At 45.7% G+C, this 20,586-nt stretch overlaps 1 protein-coding gene across 1 annotated transcript in view; it reads right to left on the bottom strand.

Moving 5' to 3' along the window:
• Window positions 1-20,586, bottom strand: part of ADCY2 (adenylate cyclase 2) — a 474,101-nt gene that overhangs the window by 432,196 nt on the left and 21,319 nt on the right. Inside the window, exon 2 of the mRNA XM_040262372.1 lies at window positions 17,842-18,039. Within this exon, the coding sequence (XP_040118306.1) occupies window positions 17,842-18,039 (198 nt within the window). The remainder of the gene's footprint in view (window positions 1-17,841; window positions 18,040-20,586) is intronic.

Raw genomic sequence — 20,586 nt, 5'->3', positions numbered from 1 at the left:
GGAGAAGGGGACGACAGAGGATGAGATGGCTGGATAGCATCACCAAAGCAATGGACACGAGTTTGAGCAAACTCCGGGAGTTGGTGCTGGACAGGGAGGCCTGGCGTGCTGTAGTCCATGGGGTCACAAAGAGTCAGAATCGACTGAGTGACTACTGACTGAAATGGAACCTTGATATAGAAAAATTAGAACTTTAAAAATGTCAAATTCGGAGCTTGATAAGGTGTACTGTATACTGTGCTGCTCATTTATAGGATACATTCTTCCCCTTATCATGAGGCTCTTTAGATCCCAAGCACCACTCCTCACCCCCTGCCACTACCCACTTAAAATATATGTGTTACAGGAATTGTCCCTGCCTTTTTCTTTATGGATTACTGATTCTTCTGCTTCCTTATCTCTTTCCTGTTCCCCTCTTCTCTGTTCTGTCCAGGGTTTTCATCGACAAAGTAACAGGAAACATATAATTCCAAAATCCACATGTCTTGACCCCCTCAAACTTGAGAAAGCAGAGTTTGTTGATATGACTGGGATACATGTTTTTCCTAGTTGATTTATTGAAGCTGTCAGATTTTTGTCTTCTATCTCTAGAAATTCTAAAGTTTTCTCTTGACTATGAATTAATTTAAGTGCCATAGTTTAAAAGTATTAGCATTTTGTCAGAAAATTAGCATTTTCCTAAAAAACACAGTTTCAAATCACACACACAAAAAAAGATGTGGAGAAGGTAACTGAAGAAGAGGATGACAGGATTTGAATCAATCTACAACAGCTATTTCACTTAATTCTTCCATGCTAATGTGATCATCGTTATCATCACAGGTCAGCAGAGAAAAACTGTCAAAAATACAACATGTCACACTCAACAATATGCATATGTAAAGTTCTAAGGCAAAGATTCCTTCATTTTAATCCTTCGTTTTGTCAACAGCTTTGCTTTGTTTTGTTTTTTTTTAAACAGTTGGAAACCAAGGCAAACAGGTAACATTCTGCTTTTTAAAATATTTTCTTGGCCAAGCCCTACAGCATGTGGGATCTTAGTTCCCCAACCAGGGCAAGGTCCACACCCTTAGAATTGAAAGCACAGTCTTAACCACTGGACAGGGAAGTCTCCAAGGAAAACAATTAATTCAATTAGAATAACAATTATTTTATAGGATTTAAGGATTATGGCCATTAATTAATCCCCTAAGTATTTAGTCCAAGAAAATGTGATCATATCACCATTCAGCTATTTCTTTTAAGTGATCATATTCTTTGAATATTTTGATTGAGTTTTCAGTTACTGTTAAATATGGATCCCAGTGACCAAATCACACCATTGCTCAATATTACATTCCCAAGCATTGGCAGAATGCTAAAGAGTATTTTTAAAGTTTGAAAAATAGAACATGTTTTATTACAACTAGCAATAACACACATTTGGGTTTAAAAAAAAAAATGAGGAGGATTATAGTGAAGGACAGGGAAGCGTGGCGTGCTGCAGTCCACTGGATCGCAGAGTCAGACATGACTTAGCGACTGAATGATGTTGTTTTTTTTCCCCAGGACGGTGAACAATCACCCCACAGAGGCTGCAGGACAGACAGCAGCGGGAGAGATGCTGCTCTCAAAGGCTGATAATGGGGTCAGATTCCAAAAGCTGGGCTGGCACCCACCACCACAGCAAAAACTAGAACTGATGTTTTTTCTATTTTATTCTAAAATGTGAAGCACAGAATAAAACCAGAATTTTTAAAAGTACAACAAATCATATGACAGCTTCTCATAAACACAGCTCATAAACTGAACATTATGTCACAGCAGCTTTCAATCCAATTTTGTTCATATATACACGTGTATATTTATGAAACACACACACTGAGAAAGTAACAGCTAGCCTCCTTTTCACATTATCTTCTCTTTTTTCCTCCAAAACCAAAAAGCAGATATCAGTGTATTATTCTTCTCATTCATGTTCTTTTTATTCTTTTGATACTCACAACTGTAAGTATTCAATATAGAGCTATATATAAAATTAGCATCACTTTGCCACTTCCTTTTCCACTCAGCTTCCAAGATTTCTCAGTGTTTATATATATGTAAATCTATTTATTCCTTTGGGACTTATTTGGTATTTCATTGAACAAAAACACTGTAACTGATTTACCCATGTCCCCAGCAATTCGTCTATGTACCTCCTTGGGCACACGTGTAAGGCTGCTTCTTGAGTGCCTACAAAGAAAGGAAAGTAACAGGGGTGGGTTGTTCCTTTCACATCTCTCCATCAGTGTTCTTTCATAGTTAAAAAAAGAGTTTTTCCCCGTCATGTCTTATTTAGGAAACCATTCCCTACACTGGTGTTATAGAGATTTTTCTCTACATGTCTATGAAAACCTTAATGATTTACTTTCCTCATTTAGATTTTAATCCACCTAGGATTCCTATTTTCATAGGGAATAAAATAGGAATCAGATTCTTTCCATAAGAAAAATAAACTTCTTTCATTTGTTCATTTATATCAACGATTCTTTTTTTTTCACTTGCTGTATAGTCCACCCCACCCCCACTATGTTTTGATTCCATCTCTGCCGTAAAAGACAAGTCTCTTGAGTTCTCCCTCCCCTTGGCCTACTCATCTGTACCTGGGTCAATGTGATAAAGTTATTTTTTATTTTATTATAATAACCCCCCATTTATTTCCCTTCTAAAAGGTTCACCTGTCAACCAAAAAGAGTTACTTCATTGCTTCACCATTTTTAGAGGAATGCATCTGTGTTACATTTCTTAAAAGATTTGGTTCTTTAGTTGCCTTCTCCATCAGGAGGTACAACAGTAAAAAAAGGCTTTTTTTTTTCTCCATATAAAGGGTATTAAAGGAAATACAGATTGGTGACCTAGGCATTTTATGCACGTACGATGTTCAATTTTAAAAATTTTTTTAAAAAGCAAGCTGAACAGAGACTGAATTTAATAAAACTCAGCAACTGATTCCTCCATCTTATAAAAAATTAAATAGGTAATAAATCTGTGCTCGAGGAATCATCTCCTTTTTAGACTTGATAAAAACAAAAATATTACCATTCTCTTAGACCATCAGCAACTTCATCCTCCTTAAAGACCACACCTTTCTTTTAGACACTATAAGGCAACAGGGGACACAGCCAGAAGAGTATGGCAGCTCACCCGGGTTCCAGCCTCCCACCTGCTATGTGGTTTAGGGGACTCACAAAGCCACTGCCCGTATCCCACGTTTGGGGGTTTCTCTTTCTTGTTTAAAATGGGAATCACACCTCCCATTTGAGGATACTGTACCAATAATATGGAATGGAGTATGAAAATTCTTTATGTACAAAACCTCATACACTAGTTTTACCATTTTGAAAGTGAAAGTCGCTCAGTCGTGTCTGACTCTTTGTGACCCCATGGACTGTAGCCCACCAGGCTCCTCTGTCTATGGAATTCTCCAGGCCAGAATATTGGAATGGGTAGCCTTTCCTTCTCCAAGGGATCTTTCCAACCCAGGGATTGAACCTAGGTCTCCCACACTGCAGACAGATTCTTTCCCAGATGAGCCACCACTGAGATGTAACTGCTGGTAGAGTCCATTCCACATGCTAAGTACAGCTGTTTCTCCAGGTATGTGTTTTATAACTTTTTTCCAGTCCGTGGCTTGCATGTTTACTTTCAAAAAAGTGTCTTTGAGTAGTAAAAAGTTTTTACATTTTTTTATCAAATCCTACTGATCAGGGCTTTTTCTTAAAAGCAGACATTAAGCTTCCTAACCCAATGGTACCAAGATCTTTTCCCATGTTTTCTTCTGGAAGTTTTATATTTTTTAGGACTAACTTTAACCCTATGATCCATTTTGAGTTAGTTTTTTATTTTGTATTTATTTTTTGCCCAAGACCGTCTAATTTTTTCAGCAGCAATTGTTGAACAGCTTATACCTTTCCCCCATTAAACTGGCTTGGAACACAGTCAAGAATAAATTGACTACATAGGCATGGGCTATTTCTGGATAATCTATTGTATTCCGTTGGCCTGAATGTCTATTTTTACACCAACGCTATCCTAGGTTGATTACTAAAGTTCCATAACAAATACTGAAATCCAGTAGAGCGAGATCTCCATGTTCTGCTTTTTTCATATTTGTTTTAGCTGTCCTAGGTATTTGCATGTCCATACGTATTTTAGAATCTGCTTGTGACTCTCTATAAAAAACATGCTGAGACTGTGTTGCCTATACAGAAGGAATTAAGGGAGAATTGCCAACTTAGCCACATTGAGTCTTCAGATCCATGAATAGAGTCTGTATCTCCAGTTACTCATTTCATTCATTTCTGTTCAAGAAGGTCATATATTTTTCTGCACAAATGAATTATACACAATCATTCAAATATACTCCTAGGTGTACTTTACATTTTGATGCTGTATTAAATGATATGTTTTTCAATTGCTGGTTGAAAGATTGTCGTATCTAGGAATACAATTTATTTTATGTCCGGCCTTATAAATTGCGTGCATGCTCAGTCACTTCAGTCGTATCCCAACTTTGCAACCCTACGGACTGTAGCCCTCCATGCTTCTTGGTCCGTGGGATTCTCCAGGCAAGAACACTGGAGTGGATTGCCAACCTCACTAAACTCACTTCCTCGTTCTAGCAGCATTTTTTAAGTTCCTCAGGACTTCTAATATGGCAGTGCATACTCAGACAGATAAAGCCAGCCTAACTTCTTACATTCCAGTGTCTGTACCTTTTGACTCTTCTCCTGACCTTATCCAGATCCCAAGCGACAGCTCTCAGTTCTTCCCTAATAAGTATGACGCTGTATGGTGCTAAACTTTTTTGAAATTGCTCTTTATCGGTTTGAGGAAGTTCCTCTCTTTCTAGATTGCTGAAGGATGCTACCAGGAGTAGGTGTTGAATTTCATCAGATATTTTCTCTGTACCTACCAAAATGACGGTAGGCACTGCAATTATTGAAATGACCTGTTAATGCGGTAAATCACATGAATTGGTTTTTGAATGTTAAACCAATTCGGCATTCTTAATATAAACTCCATTGTTTTGCTGGACTAAATTTACTAAAAACTTTTAAAGAATTTTTACATCTATGTTCAAGAGAGAGACTGATCTGTAGTTTCCTTTCCTTGTAATATCTTTGGTGTCAGAGTAATGCTGGCCTTATGACATAAGTTGGGAGTTATGTTCCTTCGTTTTGTAGAGGAACTTGTACAGTTGGGATTATCTCACCCTTAAGCTTTGGTAGGACTCACCAGGGAAGGCATTTGGATCTGAAATTTCCTTTGTGGGAAGACATTTAACAACATGTTCAAATTATTTCACACATATAGAGTAACTTAATTTTCTATTTTTTCTTGAATGAGCTTCAGTAGTCTGCTTTCCAAAGACTTTGTCCATTTCATCTAGACTGTGGAACTGAATGGCGTAACACTGTTCATATTTCCCTATCTTCTTTTTAAGTGTGTAGGATATATAGCAACAATCTTTCTCACACTTCCAACCTGGCGATTTTGTCTTCCATCTTTATTTCTGATGAGTCTGGGTAGAGATTTATCAATTTTATGGATGTCCCTAAAGAACTGGTTTGACTTCACTGATTATTGTTCGTTGTTTTTCTGCCCGCAACTTTTTGTTTTTTCAGATTCCTTTTTATTTCCTTTCTTCTAATTTGTACTCCTTTTCCCAGTTTCTTATGGTGGAAGCTTCAGTTGTCGATTTGAGCCTTTTCCTCTTTCGTACTATAAACATCCGTGTAAATTTCTAAGTGCCAGTTTAGGTGCCCCCTACAAACTCCGATTCATCACATGTTCATTTCATTCCATCCAACATACTTTCCAAACCCCCTTGTAATTTCTTCTTGGCCTTCAGGGTCATTTAGAAATGGGTTGTTTAGTTTCCAAATATTGATTGATATTTCAAACTTTTTTATGTCATTGATTTCTAATTTAAGTCCATTATGGCCAAAGCACAAGCTTTGTGCAAAAAGTGATCCTTTTAAACTTACTGGGACTTTTATGATCCAGAATATGGTCCCTCTTAGTAAATATTCCACATGTGTTGAAAAGAAAACATATTCTGCATGGTTGGGTGGAGAGCTCAAAAAATATCAATCAGATAAACTTGTCTGGTGATACTTTGTGAATCATCTGTATCCTTATTGATTTTCTTTCTTATTGTCTCATCTGTTGGAGATAGGGTGTTTCAGTCTCTGTGTTAGATATAGGTTTTCACATCATTTGGATCTCTCTTAGGTATACAGGTTTTTGGAACCATTATGTCTTCTTGATGAACTGATTCCCCTTCATTACTGAAGAATCTGTCCTTCCTGCTTGCTCTCCAGGCCTTGTGTGTTTGCTCAGTCGTGTCCAGCTCTTTCACAGCCCTATGAACTGTAATCCACCAATCTCCTCTATCTATGGGATAGGTATCTATGGGAAATCTATAGGATTTCCCAGAGAGGAATACTGGAGTGGGTCTGCAGGCCGTGTACCAGGAATTTCTTGCCCAGAGGTTCTTCTCCCGTGTGTACCAAGCTGGGCTCAGGCAAGACTCAGGGACCCTCTACAAATCTTCAGAGCTCCCTCTGTCTCTATAGTTTTCTCCTCTCTTTTCAACTCTCTGAAATTGCTGGGTGAGGATGATGTTAGCGGCTGCTGAGCAAAGGAAATCTGAAATACCGAATACCGAGGAAGCTAAGTAAGGTGTTGCTTAGCAACTCTTAATAGGAAATAATTCAAACTCTGGACGTATTTTTTTTCCTGAGAACTTGCTGCTCCAGCGTGGAGTCTAGAATTCACCCCCCTTCACAAAGGCAGCTCCCCTGCACGCACACGTGGGTATGCACACACAGTCCCCATCTGACAATTACAAGTTCTATTATTCACCAGCTCCCATGACTATGTCTCTTTGAATATAACAACAGCATCCACGATTCAAGGTCAAAGTCACTGGAAGTCTACGACAAATACAGCATTTTATAAACTCATCTAGCAAATACAAGGCACACGATACAGGAAGCCCTAAGATATCACCATCAAAGATGTTTCCATTTAATGAGTCAGTAACAGATGTGTTGAAAGCTTACAGAACATTCTTCCTCCCCTGTAAAGTTCCAGCTCTTTCAGGAAAACACTCCAGACTCCAGACTACAAGTCTGATTCCTTCTGACCTCACACTGACCTCTCCAGAGGCCGTGAGAGCTGCACACACAGGACCAGGATCCTTGTGACAGGGGCTACCCCCCCAGGGCACGCACACCTTACTGGAAGAGTGGGCCACCCCGTAAAAGGACTTTTGAGCCTGAAGGGTTTTTCCAACAGGGAAGGAAGGGGCTGGTTACTAGACACAGAAGCTAAGACAGACCCAGATGAGAAAACGAGCAGAAAGAAGTGAAATTACAGGAAATCTGTTAATAAGAGTTACATTCATTTCCGTATAAAAGTAATCCTTGATTTCCAAACAATAATACTGACTAACAAGGACACGTGGACATTTAATCCCTGGGCCGAAAGGTCCCATTTCTCTTACTGACTCGTCCGATGAATGAAAATACCTCTAGATGGGAATATCACTAGCAATTCAGAACAGTGATAGGATTAATTTTTGGCAACTCTGAAGCAATAGCTCCCCCCACCCTATGAAGTTTTTCCAGATCGAAAGCAACCCCAAAGTGATTCAGAAAGAACAATCCAGAATCCCCAAATGCCCCCATTCCTCGACACACAATAGTTCATCATTTGCTAAGGCACCACCAGGTCGCCAAAATCATGAGGCAGGTGGAGATGACATGTGACGATCATGGTGCCAGAATGCCAGGTTCAAATTTTGGCTCTCCTCCTCGCTGTGTGACTCTGGGAAAGTTGCTTCACCTCTCTGGGTCTCAGCTTTCGCATCTTCAAATCGCAGGTAATAATAGTATTGTCTTTGCAGGGTCTTACAGACCAGGAAGTCACGTATGTAAAGTAACTGAATGTTGCCTGGAGCACGGAAGAACCAGGATCCAGGAAGTAGCATCTCTCCTCGTCACCGGGGAGGAGACGAGCAGAGAGAATGTGTCCACTCGTTCAGTTAGTTCGTCAAGTATTTGCAGTGTGATCTCCACGTGTCTGAAACCGTGCAACACGCTGGGAACAGAGCAGCAAACAAAAATGCCTCCAGGGCCACTCGGCCTTCAAAAGGAGTGTTGACCTGGGGGCGGGCAGAGTGAGAACCACAAAGCTCGGAGGTCAGAACAGCAGCATCCCTTCTGCAGTCAAACAACCATTTAAGCGCAGGTGTCAACCTTAAGGACCCCAGCTTAGGCTCCTCTAGAGAAAAGCACAGGAGGAGATAAAAGAAGAAGGGAACACACAGATTGTTCCAGAAACACCAGTAGAACTGTCTACTCAAGCAGGGTCATGGGGTCAGGGCTGGGAAGCCCCAGGGAGGGTGGTGACACGTTCTCAGTTCACTGCAAGCCTGTGTGGTTTTCCCAACCCTCGGGCTGGGAACACACGGTAGAGAGAATATAGAAATGCCACCTCCACACTCAACAGCCAGAAATACGTAGGAATCCCAAAATAACTACCCTTCGGGCTACGTCCAGCTGTGCTGTGCTTCTTTCAAATTCACACTTCATCAGTATGTTCCTGGCCTTTGTTTTTTCCAAAAACAAAAAGCAGAGGGGTTAGAATATATATATATATATATATATATATATATATATGTATCTTTGTCATTTAATGACATAATTTGTATATTACTTTACATTTTTCTCCGATTTGTTCTTTTTCATATTGAGTCCAAAATGTCTCCTAAAAAACCGCTGAGGTGCACAGAAGCACCCAGAGATGGTTTTCTTGGCTCCCCAGGAACACGCTGGGTTTTCTCCTTTCATTCCTATGCTACTAGGTTCTTTAATAGCTTTCCAAGTCACTGCACTTACAAACCGACTCTGTACCATTTCAAAGCTGACGAGAGGCCTTTCTTTTCTTTCATTTTCACCCTTTTCTCAATTAAAAAAAAAAATGATGTTTGAGCACTGACGTCCTATTTTTGTAGGAAAACACACATGGGAACATGCTGAATGGCTGGCATCCTTTTAGGTAACAGGACAAAGAAAGCCCCTTCTTCCCGGAGCAAAATGTTAGCCGTTCATGTTGGTAAGTTAACAAATCTATACAGTAACACAACCTGGTCTCCCTGCCAAGGCAGAAACGGGGCTGCCAGAAATGGAAGTTTTTATTTAACTCTATTCAGTGAGCCCTTAGTATGAGGGAAGCAGAACTCTGGAATCAAACGCGAGTGCAGCTCACTCTCTGGTCCTCACTTGGCCAATCCAGGGACCACCGGCTAACATCAGCCATCGTAGACAACTGCTTTCCTGACCCGCCACCTTCTCAACAGTCTTCTTATCTCAAAGGGAAGGTCCTAAGTCAGTGGTTTTCAGCTGAGATGCAATGGATTTGCCTTGTTAGAAAGTCATAAATTAAAACATCACCTAGGGTTTCCCTGGTGTCTCAGTGGTCAAGAATCTGCCTGTCAATGCAGGAGAAACTGGTTCAGTCTCTAGTCGGGGAAGTTCCCATAGGCCACGAACCAACTAAGCCGGTGCCCCGTAACTATTGAATCTCCATGCTGCAGCTACTGAAGCCCACATGCATAGAGCCTGTGCTCTGGAACAAGAAAAGCCACGGGAACGAGCAGCCCATGCACCCCAACTAGACAGCAGAGCCTGCTCATCGCAACTAGGGAAAGACAGTGTGCAGCAACAAAGACCCAGCACGGGTGAAAATACGTAAATAAATTACATATATATATAAAATATCACCTAAAAGTTAAGGCTTCACTAAGTAAACCAAAGATATCACAAAAAAGGAAAACATCATGGCATGCCTACAAAAACCCCAAAGAACCATTTTCCTTATCAGACAGGCGGAGCAAAGCAACCTAACGTGCAAACATTCGTTTATGATGCTCTGCTTGTCTACAAGGCAATGCACTTGATCACAAGTCATTTTCTCTTTCTGTTCCTGAGTGTGGATGATTGATTTCAGCAGGCTAGTCACACATAAGAATGTTTCTACTTCCGCAGACCCTGGTTTGAAAATGGGTCAAAAACCTCCACAGCATACGTTTAATCTCCAGGTGGACTTGCAGTTTAAGTGAAAGTCAACATCAAGAGCAGCTGTCAAATATCTAAGAGTGGGAAGTAAATATGAGAGCCAACAGGCCACGAGATGGGCCTGGCTTCCTGCAGCAGGAGACTGTCCTCCTAGGCAACAGGGTGACTTCCATGAAATGCCATCTATCATGAGTTGAGTGTTCTCCCCAAAGATGTGTTCAAATCCTCACCCCTATACCTGGGCCAACCAGCCAGTGAGTATTCAGTTGTGTCTGACTCTCTGCAACCCCGTGGACTGGAGCTCACCAGGACAAATTCCTCTGTTCCGTGGAATTCTCCAGGTAAGAATACTGGAGCAGGTTACCATGTCCTATTCCAGGGGATCTTACAGACCCAGGGATCGAACTCAAGTCTCCTGCACTGGCAGGTGGATTCTTTACCACTGAGCCACCTGGGAAGCCCCACCTGTGAATGTGACCTTCTTTAAAATCAGGGTCTTTGCAAACATGGTCAAGTTAAGCAGAAATCATGAGAGTTCCCTAAGTCCAATATGATGGGTGGCCTTATAAGCATCGGAGAGATGCAGGTAGAAGAGCGCCATGCAATGATGGAGACGGATGTTGAAGAGGTGTGTCTACCATCCACAGAGCTTCCCAGCAGCCACACGATGCTGGAAGGGGCAGGGAAGGGCCGGCCCCGGAGCCTTCGGGGGAGCATGACCCTGTCCACATCTTGATTTTGGACTTTATGCTCCAGAGCTGGGAGCCACTATTTGTCAACTGTGACGAGGCCTCTCTGGATAGGACGTGGCTATCAGGGAGGCTGCTCAGACAGGAAGAGCTGCTGTGCTATGTGACAGCCCTGGGGATGCACAAAAGTGGGGACCGGGGGCCCCAGACGCGCTGCCGCTGATGTCTTAGGAAAACAAAAATGATCCCTTCACCTAAAGGAATACAGGAGACTGATAACTTGCTTCCTCTTCTCCTAGCCATGTTCAAATTTTTCACGTGGTTTCCAACCATTCAGGAAAAGAAGGTCAAGTGCGTTGATAGCACCTCCACCCTTTGATCATGGGGAGGTCATCTCACACACAGTGAGGGGGGTGGTGGTGGTGGTGGTGGTTTAGTCGCTAAGACGTGTCCAACTCTCGTGACCCCATGGACTGTAGCCCACCAGGTTCTTCTGTCCGTGGAATTCTCTAGGCAAGAATACTGGAGTGCAATGCCACTTCCTTCTCCAATGGGCAGTGGGCAGGGGATTTTGGCAAACCCAGTCCAAGCTAAAGCAGGTGGGAAGACCCTCCCTGCAGAGGGGTGTGTGTATGCACGTGCACGCCCACACACACACGCACGTGTATGTGCACTCAGCATACACACACACCACTGTTAACAGCTGGAACCCCCAACTCTGCAATTTACCACACAGCTTCCCTCCGATTGCTGGGAACCACCAACAAATGTCATTTTTAAATAATTCTTGTCCAGGAGGCAGCTGCGTGGAACATATGTCAGCTGGGTGGGGATGATGGCAGCATGGGCTGGGAGGGGACCCAAATCAGGGGCAACACGAGCTGAATTAAAACTACCAGTGACGCCAGGTCTCCACACGCACTCAGGGCTGGGAGGGCAAAGCCACCAGTGTCTTCTCCACGTTTTCCTTATTTCACCAGCAGCTGCTTCCAAACCACGTCGATGCCCAACCTCCAAACCTGCCACCCTTTCTCCAGCGGGTACGTCCTCCAGGCCACACGCTGCAAAATCATGCCTCTCTGATCAAAAGCAGAACCATCAGTCTGAAGTGGTGCCCTGGTCACTCAGGACAATTCCACTTACTGAGCCTTTAAGAACTGGGTCTTTAAAAGACAACATGGACAGGCAGCCTTGGTAAACACAGAGTTTCTCAGACTCGGCCCTGCAGACACTTGGGCTGGGTGATCCTTAGAGATGCTGCTGGCCTGTGTCTTGTAGGCTGTTCACAGGATTCACAGCAGCATCTCTGGCTTCTACGCATTAGGTGACCCCTAACCAGGCTGTGACAGTCAGAGACACTGCCAGACTGGGAAACGTCCCTGGGGGTGAAACTGCTCCCAGTTGAGAACTACTGGGATCCCAGGTAAGACTGGCCTCTGGAGTCAGACCCCCCTGAGTTCAAATCTCCTGTTCCACTCACTGCCCCCAAAGCCTGGCTGTGATCGAGGGACCTGTGTGGAAGTCTAGGGCCTGGGTGAGCTCTGGTACCACGGCGCCCACCCCACGGAGCTATGAAAAGATGGAACGGGTTTGTGGAGGGAAAGCACCCAGAATAGGGGCGGCACCATCCAGACGACACCGGGGCTGGCGGCTCCGGTTCTGGGTTGTGTGTTGGCTGTTGATGGCTGAGAGCAGGACTCCACCCACACATGTAGGGAAGAACCAATCTCAGCAGAACGAGATCGGCCTTTGCCCTGGGCTCCTGGGAGCAGATCTCCTGGCCCCCAGGAATGCCCCAGCTGACAGGACTGTTTGCGTCCCTGGAGGCTCTGGCCAGCAGACCGTCTGAGATGTGATTCAGGAAGAGGGCTCAGGGCCACACAGAGTCCGCTCTATCTGTAGAGGGGCTGAGACCCACAGCCAGCCACGCAGGGGCACTCGATGAGTCCTAGGCAAAACCTGGGCACACGAGACTCTGGTGACGCTCCCTGGGAGGTGCTCTTCCTCGCACACAGCGTGACATGCTGCAGCCGGGAGGGCGTGGCTGTTGTGCCTCCAGATGGGCCGGACAACAGACGCTCCACACTCTGCAGCTCTCCTGCACACTCCCCTCAGCTGATGCTAAACCGTGTTCTTTAAGAAACCATGCGTGTGTGCTCAGTTGCTTCAGTCGTATTTGACTCTTTGTGACTGCATGGACTGTAGCCCACCAGGCTCCTCTGTCCATGGGATTCTCCAGGCAAGAATACTGGAGTGGGTTGCCATGCCCTCCTCCAGGGGGTCTTCCCCACCTAGGGACTGAACCCAGGTCTCTTATAGCTCCTGCACTGGCAGGCGGGTTCTCTACCACTAGCGCCGCCTGGGAAATCTGTAAACATGAGTATTAACAGCTTTCAAAGGGTTCTGTAGGTCCTTCTGCAAGTTCCTGAACCTCACGGGGGTCTTGGGATCCCTGAACTTGCCACTGTTGTCAGCGGTGAGGGGGGCCCCATGTGGACTGTCCCCATCGGTGCACCCCAGCCGCTCCCCATAACAGCACTGGGCGTGGAAGCATCCTCTCTCGGATCAAGCCTGGAGCTCACTCCCTTAAGCGCAGTGAGCCTACGAACACTTCTCGGAGGTCAGAACGTCAGCGTTCATCAAGGGGCCTGCATCTGTGATGCTGACACCAAAAGACGCCAAAGAGACAAATTTGGGTTAACCGGGCAGAATGACCACATTTCAGGTCTCCTCCTGAACGATCAAGAGTGCTGAGAAGGAGTTCAGACTCCAGCAGAGGAATGGGGCTCAAGTGGCCTCTTCTGTTGTTTTTTTTTTTTTTCTTTCTTTCTTTCTTGCATTTATAATTTGACCGGAGGGTCTGATGATGTTCACATGTCAAGAGGAAGAAATAAGACATTAACATTGGAATGAAGGAAGTAAAGCTTCCTATTCATAGATGACATAGACACTCACAGAGAAAAATCAAAGGATGAGCGCCAATCACGTAGCCCAAGTAATTTCTCAGGTATTTGGACAACCAACAGGGACCTACTGTCCAGCACAGGGAGCTCTGCTCAATATTATATAAGAAGCTAAATGGGAAAATACTCTGAAAAAGAATATAGAGACGGACACGACTGAGCAACTAACACACACACACACACACACACACCCTCTCCTCCACCCTGGGTGCCCAGCTCAACTCTTCTCTTGCATACCCCATCTCCTTCTAAGCAGGCACATCCAGCCCCCTGTTTCTGTGCGTGTGTTCAGTCTCTCAGTTGTGTCCTCTGTGACCCCAAGGATTGTAGCCCACCAGGCTCCTCAGTCCACGGGATTTCCCAGACAATAATACTGGAATAGGTTGCCATTCCTGCATCTTCTGAGTTGCCTGCATTGGCAGGCGGACTCTTCACCACTAGCATCGCCTGGGAAGCCCTTACTCAACTGTGTGTGTGTCTGTGTGTGTGTGTGTCTGTGTGTGTGTCTGTGTCTCTGTGTATGTGTGTGTGTGTGTGTTAGTTGCTCAGTCGTGTCCGTCTCTATGCAACCCCATGGACTGTATCCCACCAGGCTCCTCCATTCTTGGGATTCTCCAGGCAAGAATACCAGAGTGGGTTGTCATGCCCTCCTTCTATACTCCAATATAAAATACAAAGTTAAAAGAATAAATTAATTAGTTCAAAGTGGCCCTCTTCTGGCAAGAGATGTGAGCAGCCGCACAGCGCAAGGCAAGTGGCCCCGAACACTTGTGCACCTAGAGGCGTGCCCAGGCCGTGGGGGAGGCCAGCCCCCCGACCCGCCCCATCGACAGTGCTGAGGCTCCACGCCGGAGCCCATCCTGCCCAGGGTCCTGACGGCGTGAGGCCAGCAACCCTGACATGGGTGGGGTCACGGGCAGAGGCCAAGGTGAAAAATCTCAGCACGAGGTTGTAAACAACAGCATCCAAGCTAGAGCCAAGAAACAGAGCCAACCAACAGCTGGGAAATCGATCTCGAGATAACGGAAGTCAAGTGAAAGTGAAAATGTCAGTCGCTTAGTTGTGTCTGACTCTTTGCGACCCCATGGGCTGTAGCCTGCCAGGTTTTCCTGTCCATGGAATTTCCCAGAAAAGAATACTGGAGTGGGTTGCCATTCCCTTCTCCAGGGGATCTTCCAGACCCCGGGATCAAACTCTGGTTTCCTATAGTAGAAGCAGACTCTTTACTGCCTGAGCCACCTTAGCAAGTAAAATGACTCTGAAATAAGGATGTTTAAGGCGCTCAAGCTCATCACTGACTCAACGGACATGACTTTGAGCAAACTCCAGGAGTTGGTGATGGACAGGAAAGCCTGGCGTGCTGCAGTTCACGGGGTCGCAAAGAGTCGGAAACGACTGAGCGACTGAACGACGAAGGAACGGAGATGCTTAAAGAGATTTCTTAACGAACAGGCTGAGAGCAGCAATTAAACCTGAACGTGCGTCGTAAAACCAGAAGATGAGTAAAAACAGAAACGAGTGGACACACACACAAAGCCAACAGACAGACCTCTCTACTAAGGGAAGGGAAAGACCAATCTACTAAGGTGAGTCCCGTGCAGGCAGCTCGGGGTGCCACCAACGGACGGCGCCTATAGGTGCAAAGACTCAACAGGGGCAGTCACATTCCACGGGGAAGGAGTTTACATTCTCCGGGCGAGACAGTGGTAGAGAGAAGGCTATGTAACAGGCTCTGCAGATGGCCGTAAGTGCTGAGGGAAGACCAGAGAGGGTGGGGGTCTCCTGATGGGAGGGCAGCCAGACACCTGGGGAGGCCACTTTGGGGAGGCCCCCAGATGACGTTAATGAAGGAAACACATGAGTGTCCACCAATCAAGACAGAGTCTGTCATTCACGTGAAAAAAGGAAGCTCAGAGAATGCTGAACAGAAGGAGTATTTGTCCTTCCAGATAGGAAAGTGAAAGTCGCTCAATCCTGTCTGACTCTTTGTGACCCCACGGACTGTGGGGTCCATGGAATTCTCCAGGCCAGAATACTGGACTGGGTAGCCTTTCCCTTCTCCAGGAAATCTTCCCGACCCAGAAATCTAACCGAGGTCTCCTGCATTGCAGGTGGATTCTTTACCAACTGAGCTACGAGGGAAGCCTCCAGACAGGAAGGCTTCTTCGAAAGCTCTGTTGTTAAAAGGTGGCCGCGATGCTAGGAAAGACCTGGGGTCCATGCCACAGACGGCAAAGTATGCTCTTAACCTGCTTCCTGCTTCTGTCCTCGTGCACTGGGGTGACGGCAGAGGGACGGTGGACCACGTGTGCCACTGAGAGCAGTGGGTGAGGGTGTGCGCGGAGCAAATGGGGAGCAGAGGCATGGAGGGGGGCGCCCAGCGCTGCAAAAGGCTTGAGTGGGGGAGCGAGGAGGAGACGCCAGGGGAGCCTCTCTGAGCATGGGAGCCTCTTCTGGGAGAGGGACAGAATCGTCTCCATCTGAGCTCCCCTTCTCTGCATCCTTTACACCAAAGAGACCAACCCAAGTTCACTCTGCCCAGCCTCTCCCTTCACAGAAGGAACTGAGGGTCAAAGACGAGGATGCTTTGTCTGAGATCACAGGACAGAACTCTCCGGAAACCCCATTCTTGGGCTTCCCGAGGGCTCTGTTCAGCTCAGGCTCTTGCCCTGGCACTTGAACTCTTTTTGTATTTCTCTTTCTTTTTTTATTTTTCAAATTTTGAAAGTATGATAACACATTTACAGGAGACTTGAAAAATACAAAGCAAGGGTACCCATAGTTCTACTAGATATTATAATTATTTTTTAAGTAGATAAATTAAGGTTTTTCAATGACAGTCTCAATACGAAACTGTCAAAAATTAATAGAAGGAACAGACAGGAAAGTAGAAGGATATAGTAGACCTGAAAAGCACTATGAACCATTTCAACATAATTAAGATTTACACAACGTTCGCACAACAGTAGGTTACAGATTCTATTTAAGTTCCCATAGACTATAAACTAAGGATACAAAGGGAAGTCGCTCAGTCATGTCCAACTCTTCGTGACCCCATGGAACGCAGCCTACCAGGGTGTCTGTCCATGGGATTCTCCAGGCAAGACTACTGGAGTGGGTTGCCATTTCCTTCTCCAAGGATACAAAACCAGGTGCAAAAATTGCATGGTCTAAAGGAATTGAAATCAGACAGAGTCTGCTCTCTTTTCACTGTGGAATTACGTTAGAGGTTGATATCAAAAGATAACTGAAAGTAACACACATCGGTACTTGAATCCTTCTGTGTTCCACCTTGAGTCTCTCTTCGCGGCCTCCCCAGCAGCTCCGGGGAGTCTCCTAACGACAGTGGCTCCTGCGCCTCTCCCTCCCCAGGCTCTTGGCCCCCAGCAGCTCAGCAACAGCCCTCTTGGCACTCAGCTTCCTCTCTCCCTCGATGGAGACAGAACCCCTTGGCATCAATTACAAGTTTGAAGCTAGTAACTAGGATACCCGCCCCCGCCCCTGGAACCATCTGATCAAGCAGCCAGCAGACAAGAGCCACATGGCCCCAGCACAAGGGGAAAAGCCCACTGGACTACAGTCTCCTAAAGACCTAGCATCCCCCAGACATGACCCTCTTCTAAACTAAGAGCCTCCCAGGTTCAACGTGAGGAATGGTGGGTCTCCCTACTGCTATGATATCATCATGTTGACATCAAATCTGGAGATCCGGTCCCTGAGCAAAGAGTTCAAGTTCAGTCTTTTCGACTTCAAGGCACAGAGAGCAGTGCCCACCCCAGGGGGATTCCAGAACAATGGGAGACTCGAGGGGCTGGAGGAGAAGGAAGTACTAAGGCATAGTGCGAGTTGCAAAGGCAGCCTCAGCCATTGGAAACAGGTGACAAGGTGAGCCTGGGCAGCCCCTGATCGCCGGCAGGTCTGATGGGTTAAAACGGGCACTGGGTGACTTCACTCGGCAGAGCCCCATGGGCCAGCTATTTCCGAAGATGGTCTTCTCAGCCTCTGTTTACAGGTTGGGGCCAGGTGTACAGAACCTGGTATGTCACAGATCAAAATACAGAAAGCATTTGGACATCTTACCTGGTCCCAGGGAGAGACGGTGCCCCCAAAACACATGAACAAGTAGCCCATGGCCACGAGACAGATCCATATCACCAAAGAGAAGAGGCGCAGCAGCTTCTTAAACACCGACTCGATGCACACCAGGACGAAGATCGCAAAGAAAATCGCCAGGGCAGTCGGGACTGTGATTAAAAATGCCACGTGGTCTTCAACTTCCTGAGGGGAGGGGAAAAAACATCACAAAGGGACAATTTAGAAAGCCTGTGGCACCCATGACTTGTTATTAATATCGAAATGTTATCAACATCAGTCAAGGTTTAAACAGGTCAGGTTTTAAAAGGGACTTCAGAAGCAGAAAAATTTGAACTTTCGAAAATTTAAGTTTCTTATTAAATAACCACGTTTTTCTACATAAATAACCCAATACTGGGCTTCTGAGGTAGTGAAGTGGTAGAGAATCCTCCTGCCAATGCAAGAGAAGTGGGTTCAATGCCTGGGTTGGGACGATCCCCTGGAGGATGGCAACCCACTCCAGTATTCTTGCCTGGGAAATCCCATGGACAGAGGAGCCTGGCGGGCTGTAGTTCATGGGATTGCAGAGTCAGACACGGCTGAGTGAATGAGCACACATGATCCAGGACTGGATATTTAAACTACACAAAACAGCCATGCCATCTAATGCAAATTTTCCCTGGTAAGTGAAGAAATGGATTTCATTCAAAAGTAAATGCGAGAACACAGAATGTAAGGATAAAATAAGGCAAACAACTTCAGACAATCAGATATGCTCTAATCATAGGAAGTTAAGGCCTGCAAATGGTTTTGAAATGGTTTATTTAAAAAAGAACTAAATATTATCTTGGATTCTAAAGCTAGAAGCTTTTCTTTTAATGCATTGCAATTAATGTTTTAACAAGATCAAGGCTAATAGAAAAGGGTCAGAAAGTACTAAAAATAGAAGATGAGAGAGTGGGAAATATTTAGAAGACTGTGCCATTTAGCTAGCTTCCTTTTCCGCCTTTCTTGGGCTCTGGCAGCAAAAGGAAAATGGACATTATCAGCCTGTTACTAATGCATTTTTTAAAACTCTACATTTGCACACTAATAGTCATTTTCTATTCATCTCTATCTAGCCACATAACCCTTCAAATGCACACTATTACAATTCCACACCGTGCAATGGCCCTAGCGTTTCCTCTGATTATCCAAGCCTGGATTTAGGCTTTAGCTTCTCCAAATATTCTGCTGGAAACTTGCTCTGAACAGCACATGCCATGGGATGGAACACAGTGTAAAAGCTTTAATCTTCAGCTAATACATTTAGGTGATGAAATACTCAAAGGAGTTTCAAGCAAAACAATCCCTATAGTCAGGGCCCTAAGAACTTCCACTGAAGTTTCAGAATATTAACGCTTACAGTAGAGGGCTTCCCTGGTGGCTCAATGGTCAAGAATCTGCCCGCCCATGTAGGAGACATGGGTTTGATCTCTGATTTGGGAAGATCCCACATGCCATGGAGCAACGAAGCCCGAGCACCACCACTACTGAGGCTGCGCTCTAGAGCCTGGGAGCTGCAACTGCTGCAGCCCACGGGCCCCAGAGCCCACGCTCCACAAGGAGAGAGGCCACCGCGATGAGAAGCCCAAGCACTGCCACCAGAGAGTGGCCCCCGCTCGCTGCAACTGAGAAAAAGCCCGCGTGGCAACCAAGACTCAGCTCTGCCAAAAATAAGAACAAAACAAAACAAAACTCAAAAGTTACAGTACAAGCTGGGACATATGGCGTAGGTCTTTCAAATACCAGAGTCTGGGGAAGCCCTCACCTTTTCTGGTGGGTACAGGGTTCACTCTGGGCCACGAGCATCTCTAACTTCACCCTGGAGATGCCCCGCCACCTCCTTCAGATATCAGGCCACTGACCACAGGGAGGCGGGCAGGAAGGCAGATGAGGCACACCAGGTGGCAGGCCCAGGCTGACACCCAAGAAAGAGCAGGGGGGCCTGGACCACCTTCGGCGCCTTCTCTTCCCTTTCCTCTCTCACAGTTACACGTGTTGAGTAACAACTGTGAAAAAGGCAAGAGCAACAACAATCACAGCAAGTACTCACGTCAGCTGCTGCTGAGTTGCTCAACTGTGTCTGACTATGACCCCATGCGCCGCAGCACACCAGGCTTCCCTGTCCTTCACCATCTCCTTTGCTAAAATTCATATTCTTTGAGTTGATGATGCCATCCCACCATCTCATCCTCTATCGCCCCCTTCTCCTCCTGTCCTCAATCTTTCCCAGCATCAGGGTCTTTTCCAATGAGTCGGCTCTTCGCATCAAATGGCCAAAGTATTGGAGCTTCAGTCCCAGTCTTTCCAATGAATATTCAGGGTTGATCGCCTTTAGGATGGACTGGTTTGATCTCCTTGCTGTCCAAGGGACTCTCAAGAATCCTCTCCAGCACCACAGTTCGAAAGCATCAACTCTAACATGGATATTTTTCTCCTAAGCACTCAGGTACATCAAGGTCTTTTATTCTTACACCAGCCGTATGACTGTAGGCACAGTTGCCTGCACAGGTGAGAAAATGCAGGCCTCTGAATGGGAAGGAGGCACCAGGGTTGTGGGGCTGACTGGGAGAGAACGGGGCTTCACCCAGGGGATGGCCTGCGTTGCCATCACCACAGAGCCCTGTGCCCTGTGTGCATAAACGATGCCTGAGTCCAGGTGTAGGCAGTTCCCCAGTGGCCGAGAGAATGTTTCCAGAACAGCCAGAA

This window comes from Oryx dammah, unplaced genomic scaffold, assembly GCF_014754425.2.
Source record: "Oryx dammah isolate SB20612 unplaced genomic scaffold, SCBI_Odam_1.1 HiC_scaffold_20, whole genome shotgun sequence".
NCBI classification, from domain to species: domain Eukaryota; kingdom Metazoa; phylum Chordata; class Mammalia; order Artiodactyla; family Bovidae; genus Oryx; species Oryx dammah.
This window is presented reverse-complemented; position numbering and strand designations above follow the sequence as displayed.